Source organism: Macrobrachium rosenbergii, chromosome 46, assembly GCF_040412425.1.
Source record: "Macrobrachium rosenbergii isolate ZJJX-2024 chromosome 46, ASM4041242v1, whole genome shotgun sequence".
NCBI lineage: Eukaryota > Metazoa > Arthropoda > Malacostraca > Decapoda > Palaemonidae > Macrobrachium > Macrobrachium rosenbergii.
This window is the reverse complement of record NC_089786.1, coordinates 19,806,997-19,831,231: the sequence shown is the minus strand read 5'-3', so window position 1 is coordinate 19,831,231 and position 24,235 is coordinate 19,806,997. Positions and strand designations below refer to the sequence as shown.

General features: G+C 39.7%; 1 protein-coding gene across 2 annotated transcripts in view; it reads right to left on the bottom strand.

The window, feature by feature from the left end:
* The window catches only part of LOC136830265 (CDK5 regulatory subunit-associated protein 3), a 119,933-nt gene that overhangs the window by 26,493 nt on the left and 69,205 nt on the right, over nucleotides 1-24,235 (bottom strand). For both annotated transcript variants that reach the window (XM_067089630.1, XM_067089629.1), the window contains exons 5-7: nucleotides 17,009-17,107; nucleotides 9,292-9,460; nucleotides 3,499-3,614 (exon numbers count right to left, since the gene is read on the bottom strand). In XM_067089630.1, the coding sequence (XP_066945731.1) occupies nucleotides 3,499-3,614; nucleotides 9,292-9,460; nucleotides 17,009-17,107 (384 nt within the window). The remainder of the gene's footprint in view (nucleotides 1-3,498; nucleotides 3,615-9,291; nucleotides 9,461-17,008; nucleotides 17,108-24,235) is intronic.

Sequence of the window (24,235 nt, the reverse complement as noted above, 5' to 3'; positions counted from 1 at the left end):
AAAATAGTTTAAATCAGCAATTAAAAATTTGGCTGCATGCCAAAGAAATAAACAGAGGTAGTCTTTTAAATGAGACAACTACAAATGTGCCATGTAATTGTGGCTCTTCAAAGGGCATGTACCCAAGAACCAAAATGACACTACTAAAGAAGACGGATCTGTTAAAACTTACGAAGCAAGCGATACTACAATTTTCTAGCAAAAGATAACAAAAGATAAAGTGAAGACAGTGGCCTGTATATTAAAAGAATCTGAGAAATCAATGCTCGTGTCCATCAAGGCTCAGGACTGAGTCTTTTATCTTCAAAATGACGATGACCTGGTATTAAGAGCATTTCTTCAATTGAGGTGAGCAGCGGAGCAAGGGTGTAAGCGCCACCACAGCCAAAAGAGTTAGCAGTAAAACATTTTTCTCCAAGCTTTCCTCTATGCATCAGTACTTCATATGTGACCTTAGGCTTGAAACATTATGGTCTAATATGCCATTGAACACAAGTACTTTTTCACCCTTATGGGACGTAGAAATGTGGGCCAACAGCTCCATCCCTTGCTCAGCCTAAGCGGCCAATGAAAACGCACACAGACTGGGCTCGTGTTTCTACTGGCTTGAAGCAGCTCTCATCTTGTATGACGGGACACAGAGATGCCGTCTTGTCCTTTCTCTCTGTTCTCTCTTTGCCTGCTAACACACTGTTGTCTCACTTGTGGATTCTCTGTTAATTTTTTTTACTTTTTATGAGTATTTTTGTAGTAATTGAATAATGTATTAACTATGGCTAATAGTGTCAATAATTAATTAAGAGATGGCCAAAGAAAGTAAATTCAACCGCAAAAATCATTATAATCAAGCCGGCACATTCTACTTTACTTTACATTTTACACTATAGCTTAAGTATAACATATAATAATGCCATAATTTCTGGATATGTGGTATAGGGATAAAATGGTGAAAACTAGATTAAAATCATAAGGTTGGTTTCAAAGACAATGATGTTTGAAAACTTTAAATGCATTTCTACCTTTTTTTTACACTGAGCTTGCTTATGTTTTTGGTGTTTACCATGACTTTTTTTGTTATTTATAACATTTATTCTTATGTGTTGTAATGTCAATAATTAAGAGATGGCCAAAAAAATGATATTCAGCAGCAAAAATCATTATAATTTAAGCAAAATAACAATCCAGCACACTACTTTACCTTACATTTTATGCCATTGCTGAGGTATAACATATGAAGCCATAACATTTGGATATATGGTACACAGATAAAATTCCTTTAAAATGGTGAACACTAGACTAAAATTGTATGGTTATAGGTGTTTGAAAACTTCAAATGCATTTTTCTCAATTTGTAAAAAAACGGCACTTGCGCCCTTGCTCCGCTGGGCACCTCAATTTTCCATGGCCAACATATAAAATCACAGGCAAGATGACATAAAATGTTTTACTATCAGTTCCTGCTGTCATCAAGGCTTAGGACTGAGTCTTTAATCTTCAAAATGATGACCTGGTATTAACAGCATTCCTTCAATTTTCCATCTTCCTGTGGCCAACATATAAAATCAGACAAGTTGACATAAAACATTTTACTATTAGTTTCTGGTGTCATCAAGGCTTAGGACTAAGTTTTTAATCCTCAAAATGATGATCTGGTATTAACAGCATTCCTTCAGTTTTCCATCTTCCTTTGGCCAACATAAAATCAAAGACAAGCTGACATAAAATGTTTTACTATCAGTTTCAACCAAGCTTCATGCATTATGCACTTAAAAGTAGTAGTTTTACTGAGTAATTTATATTTTTATTTTATTACAAGTCTATAATTGGCTATAATTTTTTCTGAATCTTCTGTTCCGAGTATTCCATTGTTTCTATTTCCTTACCTACAACTCTTTTAATAGTATTCAGTCTCTTACATGGCACACACTCCACAAAGTTCAAAGCTAGATACAATACATAAAGATGTTAATTTTAAGATTTTCCTCTGGTGATGACTTACAAACAGACTGTAACTTAGTAATGACTTTTTTGTTGGATTCATACACGCAGCTACAATCCTTCTGTGTAAATCCAATGAATCCAGACCAGTGCTTTATCACCACTATTCACTTTACTTACCAATAGTGTCTTAAAATTGCTGGGTTCAAATAAAACAGAATTAAGTTCTTTTATTTAAATCATTCATATTCTCCAGTTAGTTTACTTTTGCCATCTTGGATGAAGAGGGCCATGCAGCAAAGAATATGGGACTCTGAAGCAACTGTTCACTTCCAAGTAATTGTTGGCAACAGTCCATTTCCAAGTCATTGTCATCAACAGTATCCAGGTGTATTGCAGGCCATATCACAAAAAAAAATATTTCTTGGGCTATTCCCAAATCAACAATGAAAATTGTTAAATGAAAATGTCTCTTTATAACAAGCCTGCCTAAGATCAATTCATGTAAATCATACTAATACTGAGGGCAAAGTCTGATGTATTGATGTACATGTTTTCCTTTACTTGATCCCATCAGGTGGAAAGATACTTCCTATCTCTAACCCCATTCAAATCCCCTGAGGAACTAAAAACAATTTCCTGAGCGACTAAAAACAATTTCCATTTCTTTCATAGGTAATTATCAATAAACCTAACCTGAAAGAAAACCAAAATCATTATGGCCACATATTCACTGCTCCTCCATATCAAATGGTCAGAATGCACAGATGAAAAAGTGAGAAATGAGTTGGATAATGTGGTGAAAAAAGTCAACAAAAGCAAAAGGTAGGTGGTTTGAGAGTGAATAGCTACATCAAAACAGCATAGCTGCTGTAAAATATGTAGTACCCTACTGGTAGGGAGAACATGAGAAACAGTAAGTGCTGGATTACGTGGTGTTAGATTAAAAAAGCGATAACATCCAGTAAACTTGAGTATGAAATATAGATTAATCTTCATTACATGAAAGTCATTCTGAAGCTGAGGATCTTCCATGTGAGTATATACAGTATAGGCTGTGGAAATTTTTATTTGGTAAACAGCTGGGCAGGTCATTGTTTATGCTACAATATTAAAAGCTGAACAACAGCCATTCCTTCCCTGATTTTCTCTGCAGCTACTCTCTCTTAAGGATTTTGATTGGAAACAATAACACCTCAACTTAATGGACTTCTGTACTTATCAGCTACATTATTAGCAGGAGTTTTTGCTATGCTACCATTTTAAATTGAATATTAAGTGTAAAATAGAGGTTAGTTTTGGTTAGGAACTATATGGAATTGCTGTCAGCTGTGTGGATATCTTGAAAATATTCTGGTAAAGGTATTATATTGGGTCTTTGTTACCAAACAGACTGTTACTTATTGGAATGCCAGAACTCCAAAGCATCTCTTAAATAGAGGTATTAATAAATATCGACAGGCATTTTAAAACCTTTAACACGCTACTAAGTCTATAAAATAAATCATCAGCGCCATAGCAAGCGTGTTACAAAATTATATGTAAACAAATAATTCTTACCTCATCTGCTGCTGTTTCAACACAGTCATCTTCTAATTCAATATCAAGTTTTGGTTCTTCAATCTGGCACGGTGGTTCACCATATGTCCATTCGTAGGTGGTCACGTTACCATGTTCTGTAAAAAAAATCAAATATCAATTTAAGCTATTTTAAATAAGTATATGCCAAATTAAATGTAATAACTTAGCCAAACCAATCCCTTAGACCAAATAACCACCTTAATTGGTAATTTTTTCAGGGTACATGCAAATATGGGCACCAAGCCTTTCATCTTGCATGTTTAGCGACATTTTTAAGAAATTTTTTGAAAACTACTGTATGTATAGTGTATCTAATATTTCCAACAAAACAAGCAAAAGTGCTGTTGCAACAATTCTAGGAAGTCAATCAATCAATAATCTTGGGCACAAATTCAAGTAAAATGCCCTGTCTCCTCACCTGCTCTGAACTATATTTCAAGAAATCTGCACCCTACTCCAGAAGAAATTTGGAGTGATACCATCAAGTACATCTATGAAGCTGGCATGTTTACAGAAGAATGCAATTTCCTCCCACATGTAAGTGTTCACTATTTCACACCAATGTCAGCCTGATTCATGGGATTTTGCGTAATAAATTGGGCAGTATTTTGCCTTTAATTTTAGGCACTAAACTGACGTTTTATTCTATCCCTAAGCTTACAATCTAACGTTTTCTATTTACCTTAACTTAGTATTATGCAGCACATTATTCAAATGAAATCGCCCCCTTAGTTATGTATCAAATGACTGACTTATGACAGTTGGGCAGCATTACATCATGAATCATTCAGGCTTAGTATTAATAATTTAACCAAATCACTAAGCAGAAATTGTTTCTTTCACAGGGCTTCTATGAAGGATTTGTTTTTAAGCACAGACAAGGACACTGATGTAGAAAATGGAAGAAATTTTGAAAAACTGTGATGACACAGGTGTGGTTACAGAATGTTGTGATTCATGATTGGAGTGTTGTGAGATCATAATACAAATGAAGCTGAAGAGTGATATGGTGTCCAACAGCTGGAAGATAGACTGATTTCTCAGAATGAGATAATTTGGATATGTGATGAGAAGGGATGAGAATAGTTATCAGAAAACTCTATTAGAAATAAAAGTAGCAAGACAAAGATCAGTATGAAGGCCAAGAAAATTGCAGAATAAAAGGCATGTGTGAAGATCTAGACTAGCATGGAATTCTAGCATAAAGGGCAGAAGACAACAATGGGGAAAATTAATTTCACTTTTCGCCCTCTTGACAAAAAAATGAAGTTCTTATAACTTAACAACATATTTTTTATACAAACCCCTCCATCATTTAAAACCCTCATGTGCAGTCTAAATATGACTCCATACAGTAAACACAAATTCTTATTTCTTGTGGACAGAGACAGAAGAAGAGTAAATAAGGTTTTTCACACATGCACCCTTAATCCATAAGTAAGTGACTTGTTTCTTCACTGTTTTGCATAAGAAAGATGAGTCACAGCAACAAAAAAGTGATGGGAGATGAGCACTCTACATATGACTGATGGGTCCCTTACCTATCAATTTTTTGGAATATTTTTTGTTTGGAGCATTGCTGGATGTCTGATACATACTGTCTCCATATCAGTCTTCCCTGTATAACTTACCTTCTTGACTATGCAGTGTTTGTTGTATACTGGTTTTAGTATGTCAACTGTATGCTGGGTTTAGTATATCAATCTTATTAACATAAGTTTCCTTCTTGTAACAGTTCTGATTTATCAGTTTCATTGAACCTAATTTTTCTCCAATGGAACAGTTTTGCATTATTAAGTCTGGTGATGTGTCAGGCTACCAATGTAATTTATGTTTGTCAGGATGTTGTATGAAACAGGGTATGGCTTAGGATAAAACTTTTAATATAATCGTTTGTTTCAGAGTGGTCTCTTAGATTTTCAAAAGGAGGGACCTGTCTAGGGAGTAGATAGTACAGTATATAGTATCTCCCAGTCAAATCTATACTATTTGGGTGAACAAAGTGTGACATCCAATAATGTAAAAGTCCCACGTGCTTTTGAGAAATATGCAAGTTTTGTTGTCATTAAGATAACACATTATTTGAATTCATGATCTGTTCTACTACATTTCCTGCATGATCCAGTGTAAGCCCAAATAGTATTAAGGGCATTAAAATCACAAACTATTAAAAAAGGCTCCTGGATATTACTTGCTAATACTTGAAAATTATTTACAAATATCCAATTGATTATATAAGCTTCGTAAGATAGACAAATTATTTCCATTCGTAACTTGATTGCTGAAAATTGTAAATTAGCACTATTCAGAATTATTTTATCATATATCTTATTGTGTATATTTATTACAGTTTCTGAGTTGCTTCTTTTTCTTCTTCGTCTTCTTGTGATGTTGGTGCTAGTAAATCTTGTCTATTGATTGTACTGGTTTGTTTACAAGTAAACATAATGCTTAGTGGTTCTTAGTCTTTGAGGAAGCATTGCATTTCTCCAAAGTGTAACCTACTCTGATGACCAGTTAAAATTCACTAGATTATATAATTACTGAATGTCTTATGTAAGAATGGTGAGACTTTTATGGTTTAAAAATGTTGACGTTTTACTATCTATCTTATGATAAATGGAGTTATATTTTTTTATTGTTCTTTAAAACTTTCAATTTTTTTACTTAAATTAGTAGAGAGTACTTCCGTTTAGCTGTTTCATTCTCATTTCTTTTCTGGATCTTTTGTTTGAATTTTTTCTAAAAATTTATCTACAATGTTTATAAGGTTTTCTTTATACCTAATGATTCATACATTCATCCTTTTTCATGAATTTATATTAAGTTGTTTCTTTATTTCTATATTTTATCAAATTTTTTACTGTTATTTATCAAGCTATTTATTGTTATATTCCTGCTTCTACTGCAGAGTTTAATCAAGCACGCACTACATCTGCATATGAGTTTTTTTTATAAATTTTCATCTATACAGTAGTTTCTTTCTTTTGGTTTATATTTACTTGAGGTGGCATCTCTATTAATTGATTTGTTGTTTGTAATGTTGATGGATTTATTTTGTTTGTTTCTTGATGCCGGTTATTGTCTTTTAATTTTACTGTACTTTGGTTTGACATATGGGTTAGCTTCATCATAATCATCAGTATTTTGTTTCTTGTTTTTAGGGAGAGTGCTTTCTAAAGGTGGTTTAGGAATATTTTGAGGTTCAGAAATATTATTTTAGTGGTCTTCTACTTTTTCTATGAAGATTTGGTTAATTTGTGATAAAAAATCATCAGGGTTAGGTCTTTACTGCTATATTCTTTCTGGACCATGTTAACTTCATCTAATCTTTTTTCTAAGATTTTTTTTCAAGTACACTGTTTGATTACTCTATTTTATGTTATATGATTATTCAAATTTTGATTACTTTTTAGCTTTATACAGTAATGCCTCGAACTTATGTGGGGTTAGGCTTCAGAACCCCTCGTGTAAGGCGAGGATTCGCGTAAGTTTGGTACGGTCACTAAAAATGCTAATACATACAGCATATGCTTATTTCTAGAGTTTAAACCCTAAATATGACAAAATCATGCTCACCAAGTACTTTAATTTCATTTAAAAGTTAGCTTAATACCATACTGTAATTCATATTTCCTTACACTACAAGAGAGAGAGAGAGAGAGAGAGAGACACTAGAGAGAGAGAGAGAGAGAGAGAGAGAGAGATGGGGGTTTGCCCTTTACATTAAATATCTCTTGAAATTATCCAAGAATTATTATGGAGACAAAGAGAATAACATGAGAGAGAGAGAGAGAGAGAGAGTTATTCTTATGAGAGAGAGAGAGAGAGAGAGAGAGAGAGAGAGAGAGTTATTCTTATGTTTGTTTTGAAATTTTTCTGGAGAGAGAGAGAGAGAGAGAGAGAGAGAGAGAGAGAGAGAGAGAGAGAGAGAGAGAGAGAGAGAGAGTTATTCTTATGTTTGATATCAAAAGATGGAAATTTTTCTGAAGAGAGATTTCAGTATTCTTCGTAGAGCTACATATTATTTGATCATCAAGTGGGCAGCATATTTGACCATTGAGTGGGCAACATTTTCTACCCTTCTGGTCAATATGTCAAGATAATTGACAGTTAGGTTACACACGCCCACCCCCTCGCTCCGAAGCTTCAGAGAAGTCTGGGAATCGATATGTTTTCTTTTAAAATTTTACATAATTTGTTACAGAAATGCATAAATGTTGTAATTAGAGCAATGAAAATATGAACACATTAATAACACAGTAACGTCACGTTTATCTGTAAAACTACAGTACAGTATATAAGACACAGTAATGTCATGTTTATCTGTAAAACTACAGTACAGTATATAAGACAAACATATATGTTATATATGCATAAAAAATCTATCTCTTATCTCAGTGAGAGAGAGAGAGAGAGAGAGAGAGAGAGAGAGAGAGAGAGAGAGAACAAAAATACTACTTATGCATCAAAGCAAATATTAAAGAACCAGAGAGAGAGAGAGAAATGTTTATATCGACAGCTGTTTTGTGATTTTAGTATCATACAGTATTTATGTACAAAATGTAGAAATAATACACATTTTTCATACCAATTTTACATATAACACCATGAAAACTTGTAAATTACATAAAAAATTAAACATAACCACTTCCGCAGGGTTTCTCGTGGATTTTTCAAATGTTGCGTGTCTGTGAAAAAATCACATATGCCAATTAGTTAGGTTCCAATAAAAAGCTCACGTCTCTGAATTCGCACAACTCAAAGCATGTAAAATCGAGGTGTTACTGTACAAATGGTTTTCATGCTGGATCATTAAATCCTTTACAGCTCCTGTTTATCTTGAAGTATTTTTATTTTGTTTTACATAGTGCACACACTTTAGGTCCTGCATGGGGATTCTGACCACAGTTTATGCAAGCTGGCTCACTACAGTTCCAGTCTGTTGTGCAATCATTTGGTCCACACAATGCACATCTGGAGTTTCCATGGCATTTTCATTGTTGTGTATCCATATTTACTGCAATTTTTGCATTGTGAGGTCTTACTATTCTATTGTGAGACATAAAATTTTAATTTTCAATGGATGATCTTATTAAAATATTATTTTAGTTACTTGCAAAGAGGTTCATTTATTTTTCCTACTTGGAATCATAGATTTCATAATCTTGCTTATTATTGCGACTTTCTTGCGTTTAAAAAAATATTTTGTTTTAGATAGGTAAATGGGCCAGGGATCTGGTGTGGAAACAGCAACAGAAACAATAGGAAAATGCACAACAGTAAAACAGTGTAAAATGGTGGAACAGTATAAGGGTCAGTGTTGATGAAACTATAGGACAGTCATTAGGAGGGTGAAACATTTTAAGATCAGCCAGACCACCACTAAGAAAGGAACAGTGAAACACCAGCATAAGTAGAAACCTCCTCCTACAGAGGTTATATGCTGAAATGTAGAAGGTATGGAAGCTTAATTGTGAGATCTCTTGCATTAAGCAAAAGTATACAATGTTAGGGTTGTTTTGGCAGTTGAAAATAAGTGTATCCAGCCAAGATTAGATCTGGGATTTTTACTGCTAGGTCTTTCTTAGATAAAATCCTTCTACCCATTGCTGCATCAGTAGATTCATTGCACTATTAACAGCACTGATTGTTTGCTTGAATGTGCAAGATTCTGTGCAGCTACTCGTTTACCTACAGCTAAAAAAATAAAAACTAGTAGTGCATTTTTTAATTTATATAGAAAATTATGACATTCACATTAAAACTTACCTGCAATATATTTCAGTAGGGGAACACATTCACTATTATTGTTCTTAACAACAAAAGAAACAAAATCTGCATACAAAGCACGGGCACTTGAAAGGGTCTTGGCACTATCAGCAATGCTATCCAGTTCACTTGGAAGAGTTTTAAGTAGATCAACTAACTCATGCTTGACCTGTTGAAGAAATACAGATAGTGTAATATATATTCAATAAATAAGTAAAGCTACTATAAAACACAGTACCTAAAATGTTAGAATTGCTATAGCATTAAATTGATCAAATTTATAGGGATTTCTTAAAAAATAAAACTTTCTATCATTTAAGGATTTACTTTCTTATTAATAAGACTCAAAATTAATCAACAAATATATGTTCACAGATATGTCATCTGTCAACCATGGACATCATTACACTGAGTATCCAAAATATTTGGTTACCACGCAAATTCTGTCATTGTTCCAGGTCGCCAGTAGGCTTACAGATATCACAGATACATTCACAGTGAATCTTCTAACCCCGGACTACGCTTCTAATTTATTCAGCGTACAGCTCCCTAAGCTTCCGGAGTCAATTTTCGGAAGCTGAAACAGGGTGTAAGTCAGGCTTGCCTGTTCCGCCTTGAGCTGAAAAATCTTATGAACAGTTTCACCTGGAGAATTAATCTTTTCCCCAGGTGGGCGTTGTTACGCCCGTCTGGGGCTACTAATGTTACCCAGAGCCTCCGTTCTCTCATGGGTGTCTACCCTCACGAGCAGAAACGGTCTGATCTTGCCGGGACCTGTCCCAAGTCCGGCAAGAAGTTCATGTAGTTCAAGAGCCCCCCTGCTCAGGCGGTGGTGCAGGCTCTTCAGGTCTCTGCCCCTAGACAGCCGTCAGCTCTCACTCCCAGCCTCCACCTCGATGTGTGCGGGTTCAGCCAACACATCAGCCCCTTGTAACACCCCCGTGTGTCTCTGCCTCCCCCACGTGCCTCCGCCGGAGTTTTCTTTGCTTCATACGAAAACCTAAGGAAAGAATTTTCACTAGACATCTGGCCAGAGGCTCTGACCTCGGGGTTATCATAGGAGCAGGGAAGCATCCTACTCCTCTCCGAGAAATTGGGAAGGCATTCGCTTCACGGGAGGCAATCAAGCCTCCTCCTGTAGTATTTCATATGGGTGGGAGGCTGTACCATTTTCGGGGCCACTGAACTTCAGTTCCTGGGCCCAGAGTATAGTTATCAGGGCCCGGTGGAGCTGGACTGTTGTTCCCCCAATCAGGTTCAATCAGCCTCCGGCCAGAGTTCTGGGGTCTTTGTGAATGGCCTGTCAGGCTTTTTCAGTCTGCCAAGGAAGTTCCCTTCCACTGGAAAATTTTTCCGGCGTGTCCCGCTTGTTTTCCTTATTCATGCGGCAAGTCTCGGTTGCTTACAGTCTTGTGGGTTCGGATCCTACTGCGCCGTGGAGCCGTAACCACCTCTATAGACCTTTCTGACGCTTCCTTTCACATCTTGGTTGCAGAAAGGTCCTATCCCTTCTTGGGATTCAGACTCGGGAGCAGGCGTACCTTCAGGTTCATGCCCTCCTCAATGCGGCTCCAGAGTCTTTGCCAGTTTGAACAATACCGTAGTTCAACAGCTCCGTATTAGGAGGCTATGCTAGCTGCATATCTAGTTGCCTGGCTCATTTGGGCACCCAGCGGGAATTGCCTGAGGGCGCGGGTCATTATAATCGGTTTCTAGAGTCTTTGGGCTTTAAGTACCAGGAAGGAATCCCACCTGATTCAGGAGGGTAGCCTTCGTAGTTGTGAATCCAGTGGAAGCGGAAAGAGATAGCAAGGACGTCCTATCATTTCATCAACTCAAGCATACTCGCCGTGCCCAAGAAAAGGTCTTGGGTTTTCTCCAGTTTGCTTCAGTGACGGTTCTCCTTCTGAAGTCAAAGCTGGAGTTTATGACTGGGTATGGGCGGAGTCAGGACGTGTCTCCCTGATTCCTCCTGCTTGAATAGTGGCCTCCGGCCTTGCACAACTGTCAAGTGCTTACCGAAGTCAGCCCCTCTCCAGCTTCCTCCGGCCTCAGTATTCCACAACGTCACCTCTGGGCGGGTGAGGTGGATATTTTTGGCCCAATGAAGTACATGGTACTTAGTCGGTCACGTTCCGGCAGTTCCATATCAACGCTTTGGGGGCGGTGAGTCTTCCTGTCCTTGGGAAACTTCTTCCCCAAGAGGTTTCCTTTTAGGCTGGTTCTGAACAAAACAGCAATACTGTAGTGCGCTGCGTAAACAAGTGGTTTTGGACTCGAATTGCTTCATTCAGGTTATGGTTCATTCTTCTCCATAACCAACAGACGCAGGTGCCTCTGTCTACCACCCTTCTCGTAGGGGTCCAAAAGGTCACTGCTTTTTCCCTATCCAGGGCCTCCCCCCTGGTGTCGGAATAGTCCTTAGACGGAGCGTCATTCAGGTAGTCTTGTGACCTTTTCCTGGGCCTGGAAGTAGGTCTGTTTGCAACCCAATTCAGCCACAAACTATCAAGCTGTCCCATCTGGTATAAACTCAGCCTGCGCCAGCCCCTCAAACTCTGATGTCTTGGCTTTGTGGTCTTTGTGAATCTTACAGTTTAGGAGGAAACTGATATTGGTCCTGTTATTACTGTTTTCCTGAAATCAGTTAAGGATCCTACTCTACTGCAGTATGGTTCTGCAGTTAAGTAACTAGCACTCTTCACATACTTTCGAAGCTACAGTCATTTGATGCGCCGCATTGGCCTCGAGGAAAGTGTTTTGTATTCAGGTGCTATTCTAAGCTCATGATCTTAGACGGTGACCACTTACATTATTTTCATTACATGAACTTAGAGGACCTTACTAATGTTCAGGGTAGAATTCTCCTAGTTTTCAACGTTTCTATTTAAGTCTTTAATAGCATAAGAATGATGTTTATTTCTCTGCTATTATTTTCACTGGGTGACATCGGACTCGATCCAGAAAAAGGATTTTGACAAAGGAAAATCTATTTGGAGAAGGGCCCGTGTCACCCGGTGACCCACCCCTGTTTTCATTCTCTCCTCCCTTGATAAACTTCATTCTAGTGAGGTGGGTGCTAACATGGAATGCGGCTAGTGTTGCCTTGTATGCAGTCCGCGAGTAGTGCATGGGCTTGTATCGCACCTCTCTCGTTGGGACTTTTGACATTGGGAATCTCTATAGGATAAGGTTCCGTGTTTTTGTAGTTCACCCTTTTTCCATACACGACTCCATCTAGTGGAGCTCGCTCTGGGGTAGTAACTCCAGCATTTCATTTAGCTTTCTGGTATCTAGCAACGGAATTACCTAGAAATAAGTGCTGAATGGACTATTTCACACTGGTGACACGGGCCCTTCTCCAGAAATAGATTTTTCCTTTGTCAAAATCCTTTTTCTGAACAATGGGGTAAATATCAAGCAACATCTCTACACTGCTTGGAGGCCCTTCTTTTCCCACAGCATGTGCCACAAAATATTTCCACATATGTTTCAGATGAACTCTAAGATAGAATTATGCATTCTCATTTCTCAGATGAAAAGTTAAAGCTGCAAGTAAACACTACTACAGATACATTTTCTTCTATACTTTTCCACCAAATTCACATTCTGAGAGTGAAACACTATGTACCTACAATAAAAGTTTTTAAACAAATCTATTAATCATGAATAAACAACGCAAAAAAAAAAAAATCCAATGACACATGTCACGCATACTCCACTAGATCCATAACACCATGTCATTCATTTTTCTGTGCTATCATCCACCCTAAATACTTTTACATCCCTAGTTAGGGTTACAGACACAAAATAAGCTTTCTACTCTTCATTATCCTGTGTTCTTTCTGCCTGAATTCCTATCATGTCTAGGTCTGTATCCATTCCCTTCACATTTTTATGAAAGGCAAAGAGATCATGAAAAGATCTGAACCTCAAGGGCCCTGATCCTGAGCACAGCAAGGTCCTCTCTCAATACAGCTCTGGAAATAACCTGTCAAACCTATTAACTGAAAAGGTTTTTAGACGATGGCTTATGTACATGAACAAGAGAAAGAGGACAAAAAGTTTCTGTTTGTTAGAGAGAAGACTCATGGTCCCACGGAAGAGGATGGGGGACAAGAATGGGAAAAGAGCCCAATAGAGAAACATCAAAGTTAAATTATTGTCTTTGCTATAAACCCTGGAGTAAATGAGAATCCAACCAAGGACTAATGACTCAATGTGATACTTTGCCTAAAAGAGCACAGAGGTTACTGACACACTAAGGGGAGACCAAAGCAATCAAGAATGCAGTCATGAGTCAAATCTAAAAGGGAAGCATCTGGCAAAGGCTCATAAGGAATAGGAGCAATGTGCAGCAGCTGTCAAATCCCAATTTGAAATTTTTATAGAAACTTAAAACTGTATCTAGTTATGCAATTCTGAATGATGGTGAAACTAGTGGAAGTGACAATGCTTCACAAGAAACCTCCAACCTCCAGAAACCATTTCAGTCATAACCAAAAGAGTGATGATGGTCATCTGAAATTTCCCTCATAACTTGTCCCAGCAGTCTCAGTGGAGATAAGATGTACACATCTAGACCATCCAAACGCAGGGGCATGGCACCCACTGCCTGAGCTACTGGAAAAAAAGCACAGCAGAAGTCTGGCATTGAACAATGCAGGAAACTGCTCTACCATGAGGTTCCCACACACCTGCCACAGAGCCTTGATAAAATCTGTGTGAGGACACAACTCAATAAAAAGGAACTTGATAAGCCCTGCTGAGGGCATCTACCATGAGACTGTGGCTCTCTGGGGCAAACAGAGGCATGATTATGACATCCAGAGGGGCTACGGATAGACCAGCAAGTGGAACTGGCAGAGGATGTAGAAGCGATTGGTGAAGCATTAGTCTTGGTGTGAAAAGAAGACAAATCACTCAAGCAGGTAACCACAGCAGGGGTTACGCAGCTCAAAGGTACAGGCAGCAAGCAAGCAACCAGTTGAGGGACAAAAAGATACTGAAGGACAACTAGTGGAGGCAGAAATTACTTGGAATCCTGTCAGACCTTGACAGCAAAGACAGTAGGCTCAGGGTGTGCTGAAGCCTTATGATATGGCTTAAACTCAGAAACGACAAGAGGTAATGCAACTGGCAGAGAAAAATCTTGTACTGAAGATGAGGGATGTATTGTGAAACTAAAGTAACACAACTGCAAGTCCAAGAGATTGGAGAAAGCAGTGACAAAGCCCAAGAAGGCCTAAGCTGAAACAAGGCCTGGCATGGCAAGTACTGTAGTACTGACGTACATACTGTCAAGATAGCCAAGTCAGACTTGGACGCCAACATGAATAAAGCTCCAGAGGTGGACGAGGGTGTTCTGGCTAGAGTTGTGGCAGTCAGATACACGGGAGTGGGAAGGTTTACAGGTACAGAAGGGTAGGGTAAGGTCAAGAATAGTACAATAGTCAAGGGCCTGGAATCTGACTTGCATGCATGAGTGGTCAAGCATATGAGCTTAGTACAGAAGTGTTAAGTACATGAAGCTGCAAACTACACAAGTCCTAAAACACACGCACACAGCATATAAAGTAGGATTCTTTCTCTAAGGACCAAATAAATGCACTAAAGGATTTGTCTTCCTTATACAAACTTCCTAGGCAACATTACTGTGCAATTGTTAAATCCTGATAAAAGCAACACAAGGGTTAAAAGTTATGCCAACAGCCCATAACACTCGGCTAGAGAAAAACACCAAACCAGAAATGCATGAGTATAAAACTAACAAAACTTGATGAATGGAAGTAACTTAATGAAAATCACACACTTTAATGAAATTTACAATTTAAGAAGTGTTTAATTAGCCTCATGCGGTAACTATGAATCACCTGCATTATGAGGATCACAGTATAATCTCATGTTATACAACTTCAATATTAATTACACCAGAACTTTAATAAAAAACTAGCAAATGTCAGCGATAGCGAGCATCTGCTAGTAGCTCATTAATAGCACAGAACAAAACACGACGTGAAATACCAGCAGCACATCTTGACAAGAGTAAAACAGAAAACTGCATAGCATGGCCTCATGGACCCAGTGGAACTGGCTAGGCAAGAGCAATTGGAGCATTCTGTGGCTGGACGTATTCCATGCAGTTAAGACTATTTATGATTACAGTACAGAAATAGGCTTGTAATGAGTCTTCTAACATTACAGTATTTTGAACCAGGAATCTTGAATGGTATTCCCCAGTTGTACAAATCCTACTATATGATATGCTATCAATTTTCAATGTGGTCGGGATCTGGGCTAATGCATGATCAGTCTTTGAAGAAATTGACCTAGCAATCATTCAAACATCATCGCCTAAACACACTCACATTAGAGTTGAAAATATACGAACCAATTTATTTCCAAATTAAATTAAGAATTAGAAAAACCGGTCTGCCAAATCTGTCTGGAGCATTTTACATTATTTACTGGTAATGTTAATGTACTTACTTGCATGTAACTATGAGCACTGAGCCTCAAATTGCATTTTTTATCTATCAATTCTGATCTCATTACAGTATATGTATTTTCAACTAAGAAACCTGTAATCTAGGCAATTCAATGACTACAAGACACAATTATTACCCATCCTTGTTATTTTGACCAGTCAACTTTCCCCCATTTTTTCAATAAATATCAACAGGAGCCTTTCATTTCTATTGACATTTCAGGCATTCAGTTTACTTCATATCTGTATTATTAGAGAAATAATGTACTTCAAACTGCTATAACTGGATGATTTTTTATGTTATAAATTCTTTTTTTCATATATATTATTATGGTGTATTATTTGGTGTTTGCCTTTGATTCAATCATGTCAAAATAATACACCAAATAATACAATTAAACTGCCCTTGCCTTTTATCTCTTCCTTCTTATTTTCAAAGCTCTACACCAGAAGAGGATTCTCTGAAAATCCTTCCTCAGGAAAATACGCACACCAATAAGATTCATTATTTCCTTTGCTTGTAGTCTTGCCTGCTTTACAGAAAAGAACTCAAGTATCACAATACACATTAAAAATATCTTACTCTGTGCCACAAAAAATCCATGAGAGTGCTGAAAAAACTGAATGTGTGCAGCACTTGTCACATAAATTACCTCTTCAAAATCTGTCATTCAATGATTGATGAGCATTGAAGATATCAATGTACTTTTCTACCACAGCAGACTACCAGACAACTGATTATATGGATTATTTTTATAAAGAACTTTAGTTATATCAATATGATATGTCTATGCATGAACAAGAGAAACATATTTCTTTTACATATGACAGATAGCCAATTATTGTGATAAAAATGAAAGGAATACAGACATCACTTAAGCAACACATTCTAGAATGAAGTCTCAAACATCAGTAGACTAGGATATCAAAGGAAAGATAAACAGTACAGGCAGTCCTCAGTTATTGGCAGGGGTTCCATTCTGAGGGTGTGATGATAACTGAAAATCACCGATAACCGAAAATCGACGATTTTCGGTTATCAGCACCTCTGTTAGGTATGTATCGGCATCAATACCCAATTACCAGTGCCAGTAAGTGGAAATTGGCAATTTTCGGTGCCGAAAATTGCAGATTTTTGTTGTTAGACAAGCACCGTAAAACTGGATCGCCAATAACCGGGGACTGCCTGTATACCTTGGGTTACTAAAAAAGTATTAAAAAATATATCACCTTTTCTCCTTCAATGCCAATTTTTTTGCACATCTGTGTGTATCTCTTCTTAGCATCAGATGCTCCCTTGACACATTCTGCATCTCTTCGATCAAAATCCTAAGGAGAATAAAAGGCAGATATTAAAAACAACAATCCTGAAGTCATACGAGACTAAATTATCTAATGGCCTATTCCTAATACAAAAAGGTGTTCATGAAACAAGACAATTTTTTTGAAAATGTACTTTTCAATCTTCTAATACTGTACTCAGAAAGGCAATCCCTTTATTTTTCACATGATCTCACTCCATTTGAGAATAGTTACTGTACAGTACATATTAACCCTTAAGGGACGGCATAATTTATCAATGTGCAGCACCCCAGACCGGGGAAACTTTGAGGTCGGCAAAATAAAAAAAATCACATCAATGGAAAGAGAATGACACGTACATTTACACTGTATAAATAAAAAAATTCTAAAAAATTTTCCCTACCTTCCACGAGAAGTTGAAAATGACTATTTACAACCCCTTGTGGAGCCTCATTTACATGACAATCATAAATTTTACCAACTTATATATAACTTATATATGTTTTTTCTAATAAATAAATTTATTGTATTTTGTAAAATTATTATTACTGCTCACACAATATCAAAACAGATAAGAAATAAAAGCAGTAACAAATTTTTTGCATATTTGTTGAAAAATATTCACGTAAATTTACGAGAAGGAAGATTCAGTAACTTTTTTGTTAGTTTTACATGCTTTTTCTAATATTTCTTTGCAATTTTCTTTGTAAAATTACATTTACAACTAACATACTATCGTAAAAGACAAAACAAAAACAACAGCAACCCCTTCGTATATTTACAAGCAAATTTACAAAAGACTCGTGAGAGAGAGAGATGCAGTAAAATGATATTTTCATAATAAAATAAATTTTTGAACATACATACCTGGTAGTTATATATATAGCTTAAGTCCCTGACGCGCGGCAGAATTTCAAAACTCGCGGCAATCGCCGATGGGTAGTCAGGTGTACCACCAGTGCGCCCTCTACCCAGGTACCTTGAACCATTCCAACTGTTCCTCAGATCTTCCATGCCCCTAGTCTCTAGAGGGGAGGAGGGTGGGAATTTAATCATATATAACTACCAGGTAAGTATGTTCAAAAATTTATTTTTTATGAAAATATCATTTTTAAACATCTGACTTACCTGGTAGTTATATATATAGCTGATTGACACCTTTGGTGGAGGGTCAGAGACAGCCAACATCTTTGGAATTTTGCTTAAGGGTTAATAAACCAACATAAGGTTCTTACCTGGTTTAAGGAAGCTGATTTCAATGAACTCCCCCTCATTATGTCTGCTTTCCTTAAGAGGTCCAGCGATCCACTCAGGGGGCTGAAGACCTCTAGGAGCTGCCAACCGGTGTACCAACCTCTATGTGACAGACAACCTATAATACCCTTGTTCCGGGCGTCACCAAGGAACAAACTGATTACCTGACTAAAATCAATGATTGCAGAAGACTGCGTCCAATCTCCACAAACAACCATAACATTACAACTATTCCAAGGCAAGAATCAAGGGCATTGATTTATGGGATTGCAGGGGTAGTCCCTTCTCCCACTACTGAGTTAGCTGCTATAAATGGTCCCAGCGTATAGCAGTCGTCATAAAGCGTTTGTACTTGCTTCAAGTAGTGTGAGGCAAACACTGACTTGCTTCTCCAGAAGGTAGAGTCCATGATACTTTGTAAGGACCTATTCTGTCTAAAGGCTACAGAGGTTGCAACCACCCTGACCTCATGGGTTTTAAACTTTAGAAGCTTAAGGTCCGCTTCACTACATTCTGAATGTGCTTCCTTTATCAACTGTCTTATGAAAAAGGATAATGCATTCTTTGACATTGGTAGAGAGGGCTTCTTAACTGAACACCAAAGCGCCTCTGACTTGCCTCGTAAACTCTTCGTCCTTTGCAGGTACGCTCTCAGAGCTCTTACCGGACACAGGACTCTCTCTAACTCCTCACCTGCGATCTCTGTCAGATTCATAATCTCGAAAGCCTTGGGCCATGGTTGTGAAGGACGTTCATTCTTAGCTAAAAACCCCAGTTGTAGAGAGCAGATAGCTTTGCTGTTCCTAAAACCGACGGTTTTATTGAAGGCATGTACTTCACTGACTCTTTTAGCTGTCGCCAAGCAAACCAAAAATAGAGTCTTCATTGTGAGATCTTTAAATGAAATCTCTTGCAAAGGTTCGAACCTATCGGACATGAGAAACTTTAGGACCACGTCTAGGTTCCACGCTGGTGAGTTCTGACTTTTCTCCTTAGTAGTCTCGAATGATTGAATGATCTGAGAAGATCTTGGAGATCCTTATTGGCAGACAAATCCAAGTTTCTGTGTCTGAAGACAGCTGCCAACATGCTCCTGTATCCCTTAATAGTCGAGGCTGAAAAGTTACGTCTCCTCTTAAGGTAAAGAAGAAAATCCGCTATCTGGGTCACAGAGGTACTGGAAGAGGAAACGGAGTTGTCCTTACACCAACCTCTAAAAATATCCCACTTGGATTGGTATACCCTGATGGTAGATGACCTCCTTGCTCTTGCGATCGCTCTAGCTGCCTCCTTCGAAAAGCCTCTAGCTCTTGCGAGTTTTTCGATAGTCTGAAGGCAGTTAGCTGTAGACCTTGGAGGTTTTGGTGATACCTTTCCAAGTGGGGTTGTTTGAGTAGATCTGGTCTTAGAGGCAGACTTCTCGGTGTGTCCATCATCCATTCCCGCACCTCTGTGAACCATTCTCTTGTTGGCCAAAGGGGACCACTAGAGTCATCCTGGTGCTCTCGTGGGACACGAACTTCTGAATGACTTTGTTTATGATCTTGAAGGGGGAAAAGCGTAAACGTCCAGGTTGGACCAATTTAAAAGGAACGCATCTATGTGCATTGCCTCGGGATCTGGCATGGGGAGAGCAGTACGTCTCCATCCTCTTCGTTTGAGCTGTGGCGAAGAGGTCTATGCATGGACGACCCCAAATCCGCCACAATTCTCTGCAGACATCTTGGTGAAGAGTCCATTCTGTTGCCAGGACTTGACCTTTCCTGCTCAGACTGTCTGCTCTCACATTTCTTTCCCCCTGAATGAAACGTGTCAACAATGTCACATTTTTCTCTTTGGCCCAGATAAGGAGTTGCCTCGACGTTTCGTACAGTGACCTGGAGTGGGTTCCTCCTTGCTTGTTGATGTAGGCCAACGCCGTCGTGTTGTCGGAGTTGACCTGTACGACCTTGTCTTGGACTGAGTGTTGTAACTCTTTGAGGGCTAAAAATATTGCAGTCAGCTCCTTTTGATTTATGTGGAGCTTCTCTTGCTCTCTGGTCCAGAATCCTGATACTTCCAACTTTCCCAATGTTGCTCCCCACCCCGAGTCCGACGCGTCGGAGAACAACACTAGGTCTGGGTTCTTCTGTTTTAATGAAAGGCCCTCCTGAAGCTTGACTGGGTCGTTCCACCACTGAAGGCATTGTTTCATCGCCTCTGAAATGGGGATACACTCTTTCTCTAGCCCGTTTTCTCTGCTCCAATACCGATTGAGGTGGAATTGGAGTGGGCGAAGGTTTAGTCTTCCTAAGGAAACAAACTGTTCTAGCGAGGAAAGGGTCCCTAGCAGGCTCATCCATTCCCTCGCCGAGCACATCCGTTTCCCCAGAAAGTCCTTTCCATCCTTGATGGTTTTACTAAGGTCTGTTCCATCCTTGATGGTGACGGAAAAACCCTGTGGAATCCGAAAAATCCGAGAAAGACTGAATCCTCATCCCTAGATACAGGATCTCTTGATGGTGATGGGGTCCCAGATGAATCCTCATGACTTCTGCCTGTTTACCAGAAGTCCTAGTTCCTCTGATAAACAGATTGTCGTTTGAAGATCCTCCAGACAGCGATTGAAGGAAGGAGCTCTGAGGAGCCAGTCGTCCAGATACAGAGAGGCCCTGATGCCTCTCGTGTGCAGCATTCCCGCTACATTTGACATCAGTCTGGTGAATATTTGGGGCGCAGTGCTTAGGCCGAAGCAAAGAGCCCGAAACTGGAATACCTCTTCCTTGAAGACGAATCTCAGGTATTTCTTGGAGCCCGGGTGGATAGGAATGTGGAGATATGCATCCTGAAGATCCAAGGAAACCATCCAGTCGTGTTGTCTGACTGCTGCTAACACTGATTTTGTTGTCTCCATGGTGAACTTCGTCTTTTGTACAAAGACGTTGAGGGCACTCACGTCCAGTACTGGTCTCCACCCCCCGAGCTCTTGGGCGGTTGTAAAATCCTGGTGAATCCAGATTTCGTATTTCGTATTGCGTTCTTCTGCAATAATAAAGAAACTTGCTGTTGAATCGCCTGTGCCTTGGATTCGTCTCTGTATCTGGGCGACAGATCTATTGGTTTGTCTGCCAACGGGGGCTTTCTTAGGAAAGGCATTTTGTATCCATCCTTGAGTAGTTGAATGGACCAAAGATCCACTCCCCTTTTCTTCCACACCTGCCAGAAGTTGAACAGCCTGGCACCTACCGCTGCCTGAAGGGGAAGAAAGTCAGGTCCTGCTTCATACCTGTCTAGAGCCACTTCTTGTTGAAGTTCTTCTACCCGCCCTCGAGGAACCTCTACCTGAGGGCCGACCACGAAAGGGCTGAGATCCCTGAAACACAGAAGCCTCAGCCTTACTCTTTTTAGTGATGAAAGTCGTTGGTAGGACTTTCTTTGCTGTCTTCGATATAAGATCTTGTGTGGTTTTCTGAGCCAAGGATGTAGAGACCTCTTTTACCAAGTCTTGAGGGAAGAGGTGAGAGGAAAAAAGGGGCGTAAATTAGTTCCGATTTTTGACTGGATGTGACCCCATTAGCTAGAAAGAGCAAAGATGGGCCCTTTTCTTCAGGATTCCTGCTGAGAAAAGCGCCGCTAATTCGCTGTTACCGTCTCTGATTCCTTTATCCATACACGACATCAGATGTACAAATTCTTCTTTGTCGGTCGTGTTGAATAATTCCATCTTTCTTCCTAACGCTCCCAGGGTCCAGTCCAGAAAATTAAAGACCTCAAGGCCCTAAAAATTCCTTTGAGGAGGTGGTCCAACTCTGATGTTGACCAACAAAAGTTCTCCCCATGGCCACTCGGCGAGATGAATCAACAAGATTCGAGAAGTCTCCTGGGAAGAGGCAGGTATTCCAAGGCGAACGATTCTCCAGTTTGATACCAAACGCTAGATCTTGAAGCTAGTTTGGCTGGAGGAAAAGCAAAGGCTGTCTTTCCTTGTTCCTTCTTTGAAAGCATCCATTCATTCATCATTTTAAGAGCTCTCTTGGACGAGCGGGACAAAACCATCTTCATAAAAGCTGACCCTTAGACGCCTTCCCAAGAGTAAATTCTGAAGGTGGGGAACGAGGAGCCGTCGGAATAAAGTTTTCAGGAAAACTTCCGAAAAAGTTTCATAAGTTTTTGAAGTCTGATGAAAGTTGATGGCCTTTACTATCTTCTTCTTCTGAAATCTTGTTCGATATGATCCACAGGAGACTGAGGATATCATCAATCTCTTCTTCTGATTGACCAAAACCAAAGCGACTTCTTTCAAAATATCATCTTGACGCTCGGCGCCCTGGTGTCCAGTCTCTTGACGTCTGGTGTCTTGGCGTCCATCTTCTTGCAGTAATAAAGTATGGCGTCCAGCCTCCTGACGCCTGGCGTCTTGGCGCCCAGATTCTTGACGCCTGGCGTCTGGCGTCCTGACGCCTGGCGTCTTGGCGCCCAGATTCTTGACGCGCCCCTGGTGTCCAAGCTCTTGACGCCTGGCGCCCTGGCGTCCATCCTCTTGAGCAACTCGGGCGTCCTGGCGTCCAGACTTCTGACAATCATTGTCCCGCCCAACCTTAAGGTCGCTTGAGAACTGGCTGCCTGTGCGACATCTGTCAAAAAGCTTCCTCAGGCTGACGTAAAATGATTGAGGTTTCTTGAATAGGCGAAACATTTTTCACGTTCGCTGTCCCGCCGCACCCTGAAGTCACTTGAGAACTGGCGCCTGTGCGACATCGGTCAAAAGTTTCCTCAGGGCGACGTACAGCCATAGGTGGACAAAAATCTGCATCCGTCTTTTCTGCAGGCTGAAAGACTTGCATCAGGGAAGAGAGTTTCCGTTGCATGTCCTGAATTAGACTGATTTGCGGAGCTACCTGTTGCTGGGGATCGACAGGGGAGCCGCAATATCAGCTACTAATTCATTTTCATCGATGAGACGTTGGAAATGACGTTCCGGGACGCTCCGATCTCATTTCGTCATCAGCGGAAGCAGACGGCGCCCGTGCGACAACATACGTCTGCTTTTCACGGAGAGCAATTGTCCGAACTAAGAGGGGAACGCTCTGGACTGCTCAAATGACTACATCCCGGAGTAGGAAGCGTCAAATCCCGATGCCGCTCCACAGAAGAAAGTTTCCTTTTCAGGGGTCTCGACACGGACGTATGATGCCAGCCCCGTCTAGTAACAGCGTCTTCCGACGAGGACGAAAACACTTTAACCTCGCCTTTCCTATGGCGAGGGTGAGCGTCCTGGGAAGCGTCAACAGGTACGCTCGAGGGGACGACTGCTCGGTAGCTAACGCCTCTCGCCTCCCTTCGTCTGTCGACATTCCTTCTCACAGGGGTTGGTGAGCTTGGAAGAGGTCTAGGACTAGGAGCACAACAGGACCGAGCAATCGCACCCTCCACAATACTTGCACTTTTATTTTTCTCATTAACACTTGAATGTTTCAGATCTCTCACATTCGACCATCAATCCTCTCTGTCTCTTGCAAGGAATTCTACCTTTTGTCCAAGGGTTTGAATGGCCGTCATCATGTCCTTCAAGGTTGGCTCCTTATCAGTATCAGTAGGGGGTTCTGGGACTACCACTACTGGGGAATGAATAATAGGATTGATATAAGAGGAGAATCTTCAATTCCTGACTATCTCTAGAAGAGCGAGATTTACTACTCCCGGCTCTTCTGATCCTATCCCTTTCAAGCTTAGAAACATATCGGTAGTAAACCATCCACTCTTTCTCTGATAAACCAAAACATTCATCACATCTGTCCTTTAACTCACAATTTTTACCTCTGCAATTTACACAAATAGAGTGGGGATCCAACGCGGCTTTAGCAAGCCGGGTTTTACACCCCCTCACACACATTCTCACACTCGAAGCAGAGTCAGACATCT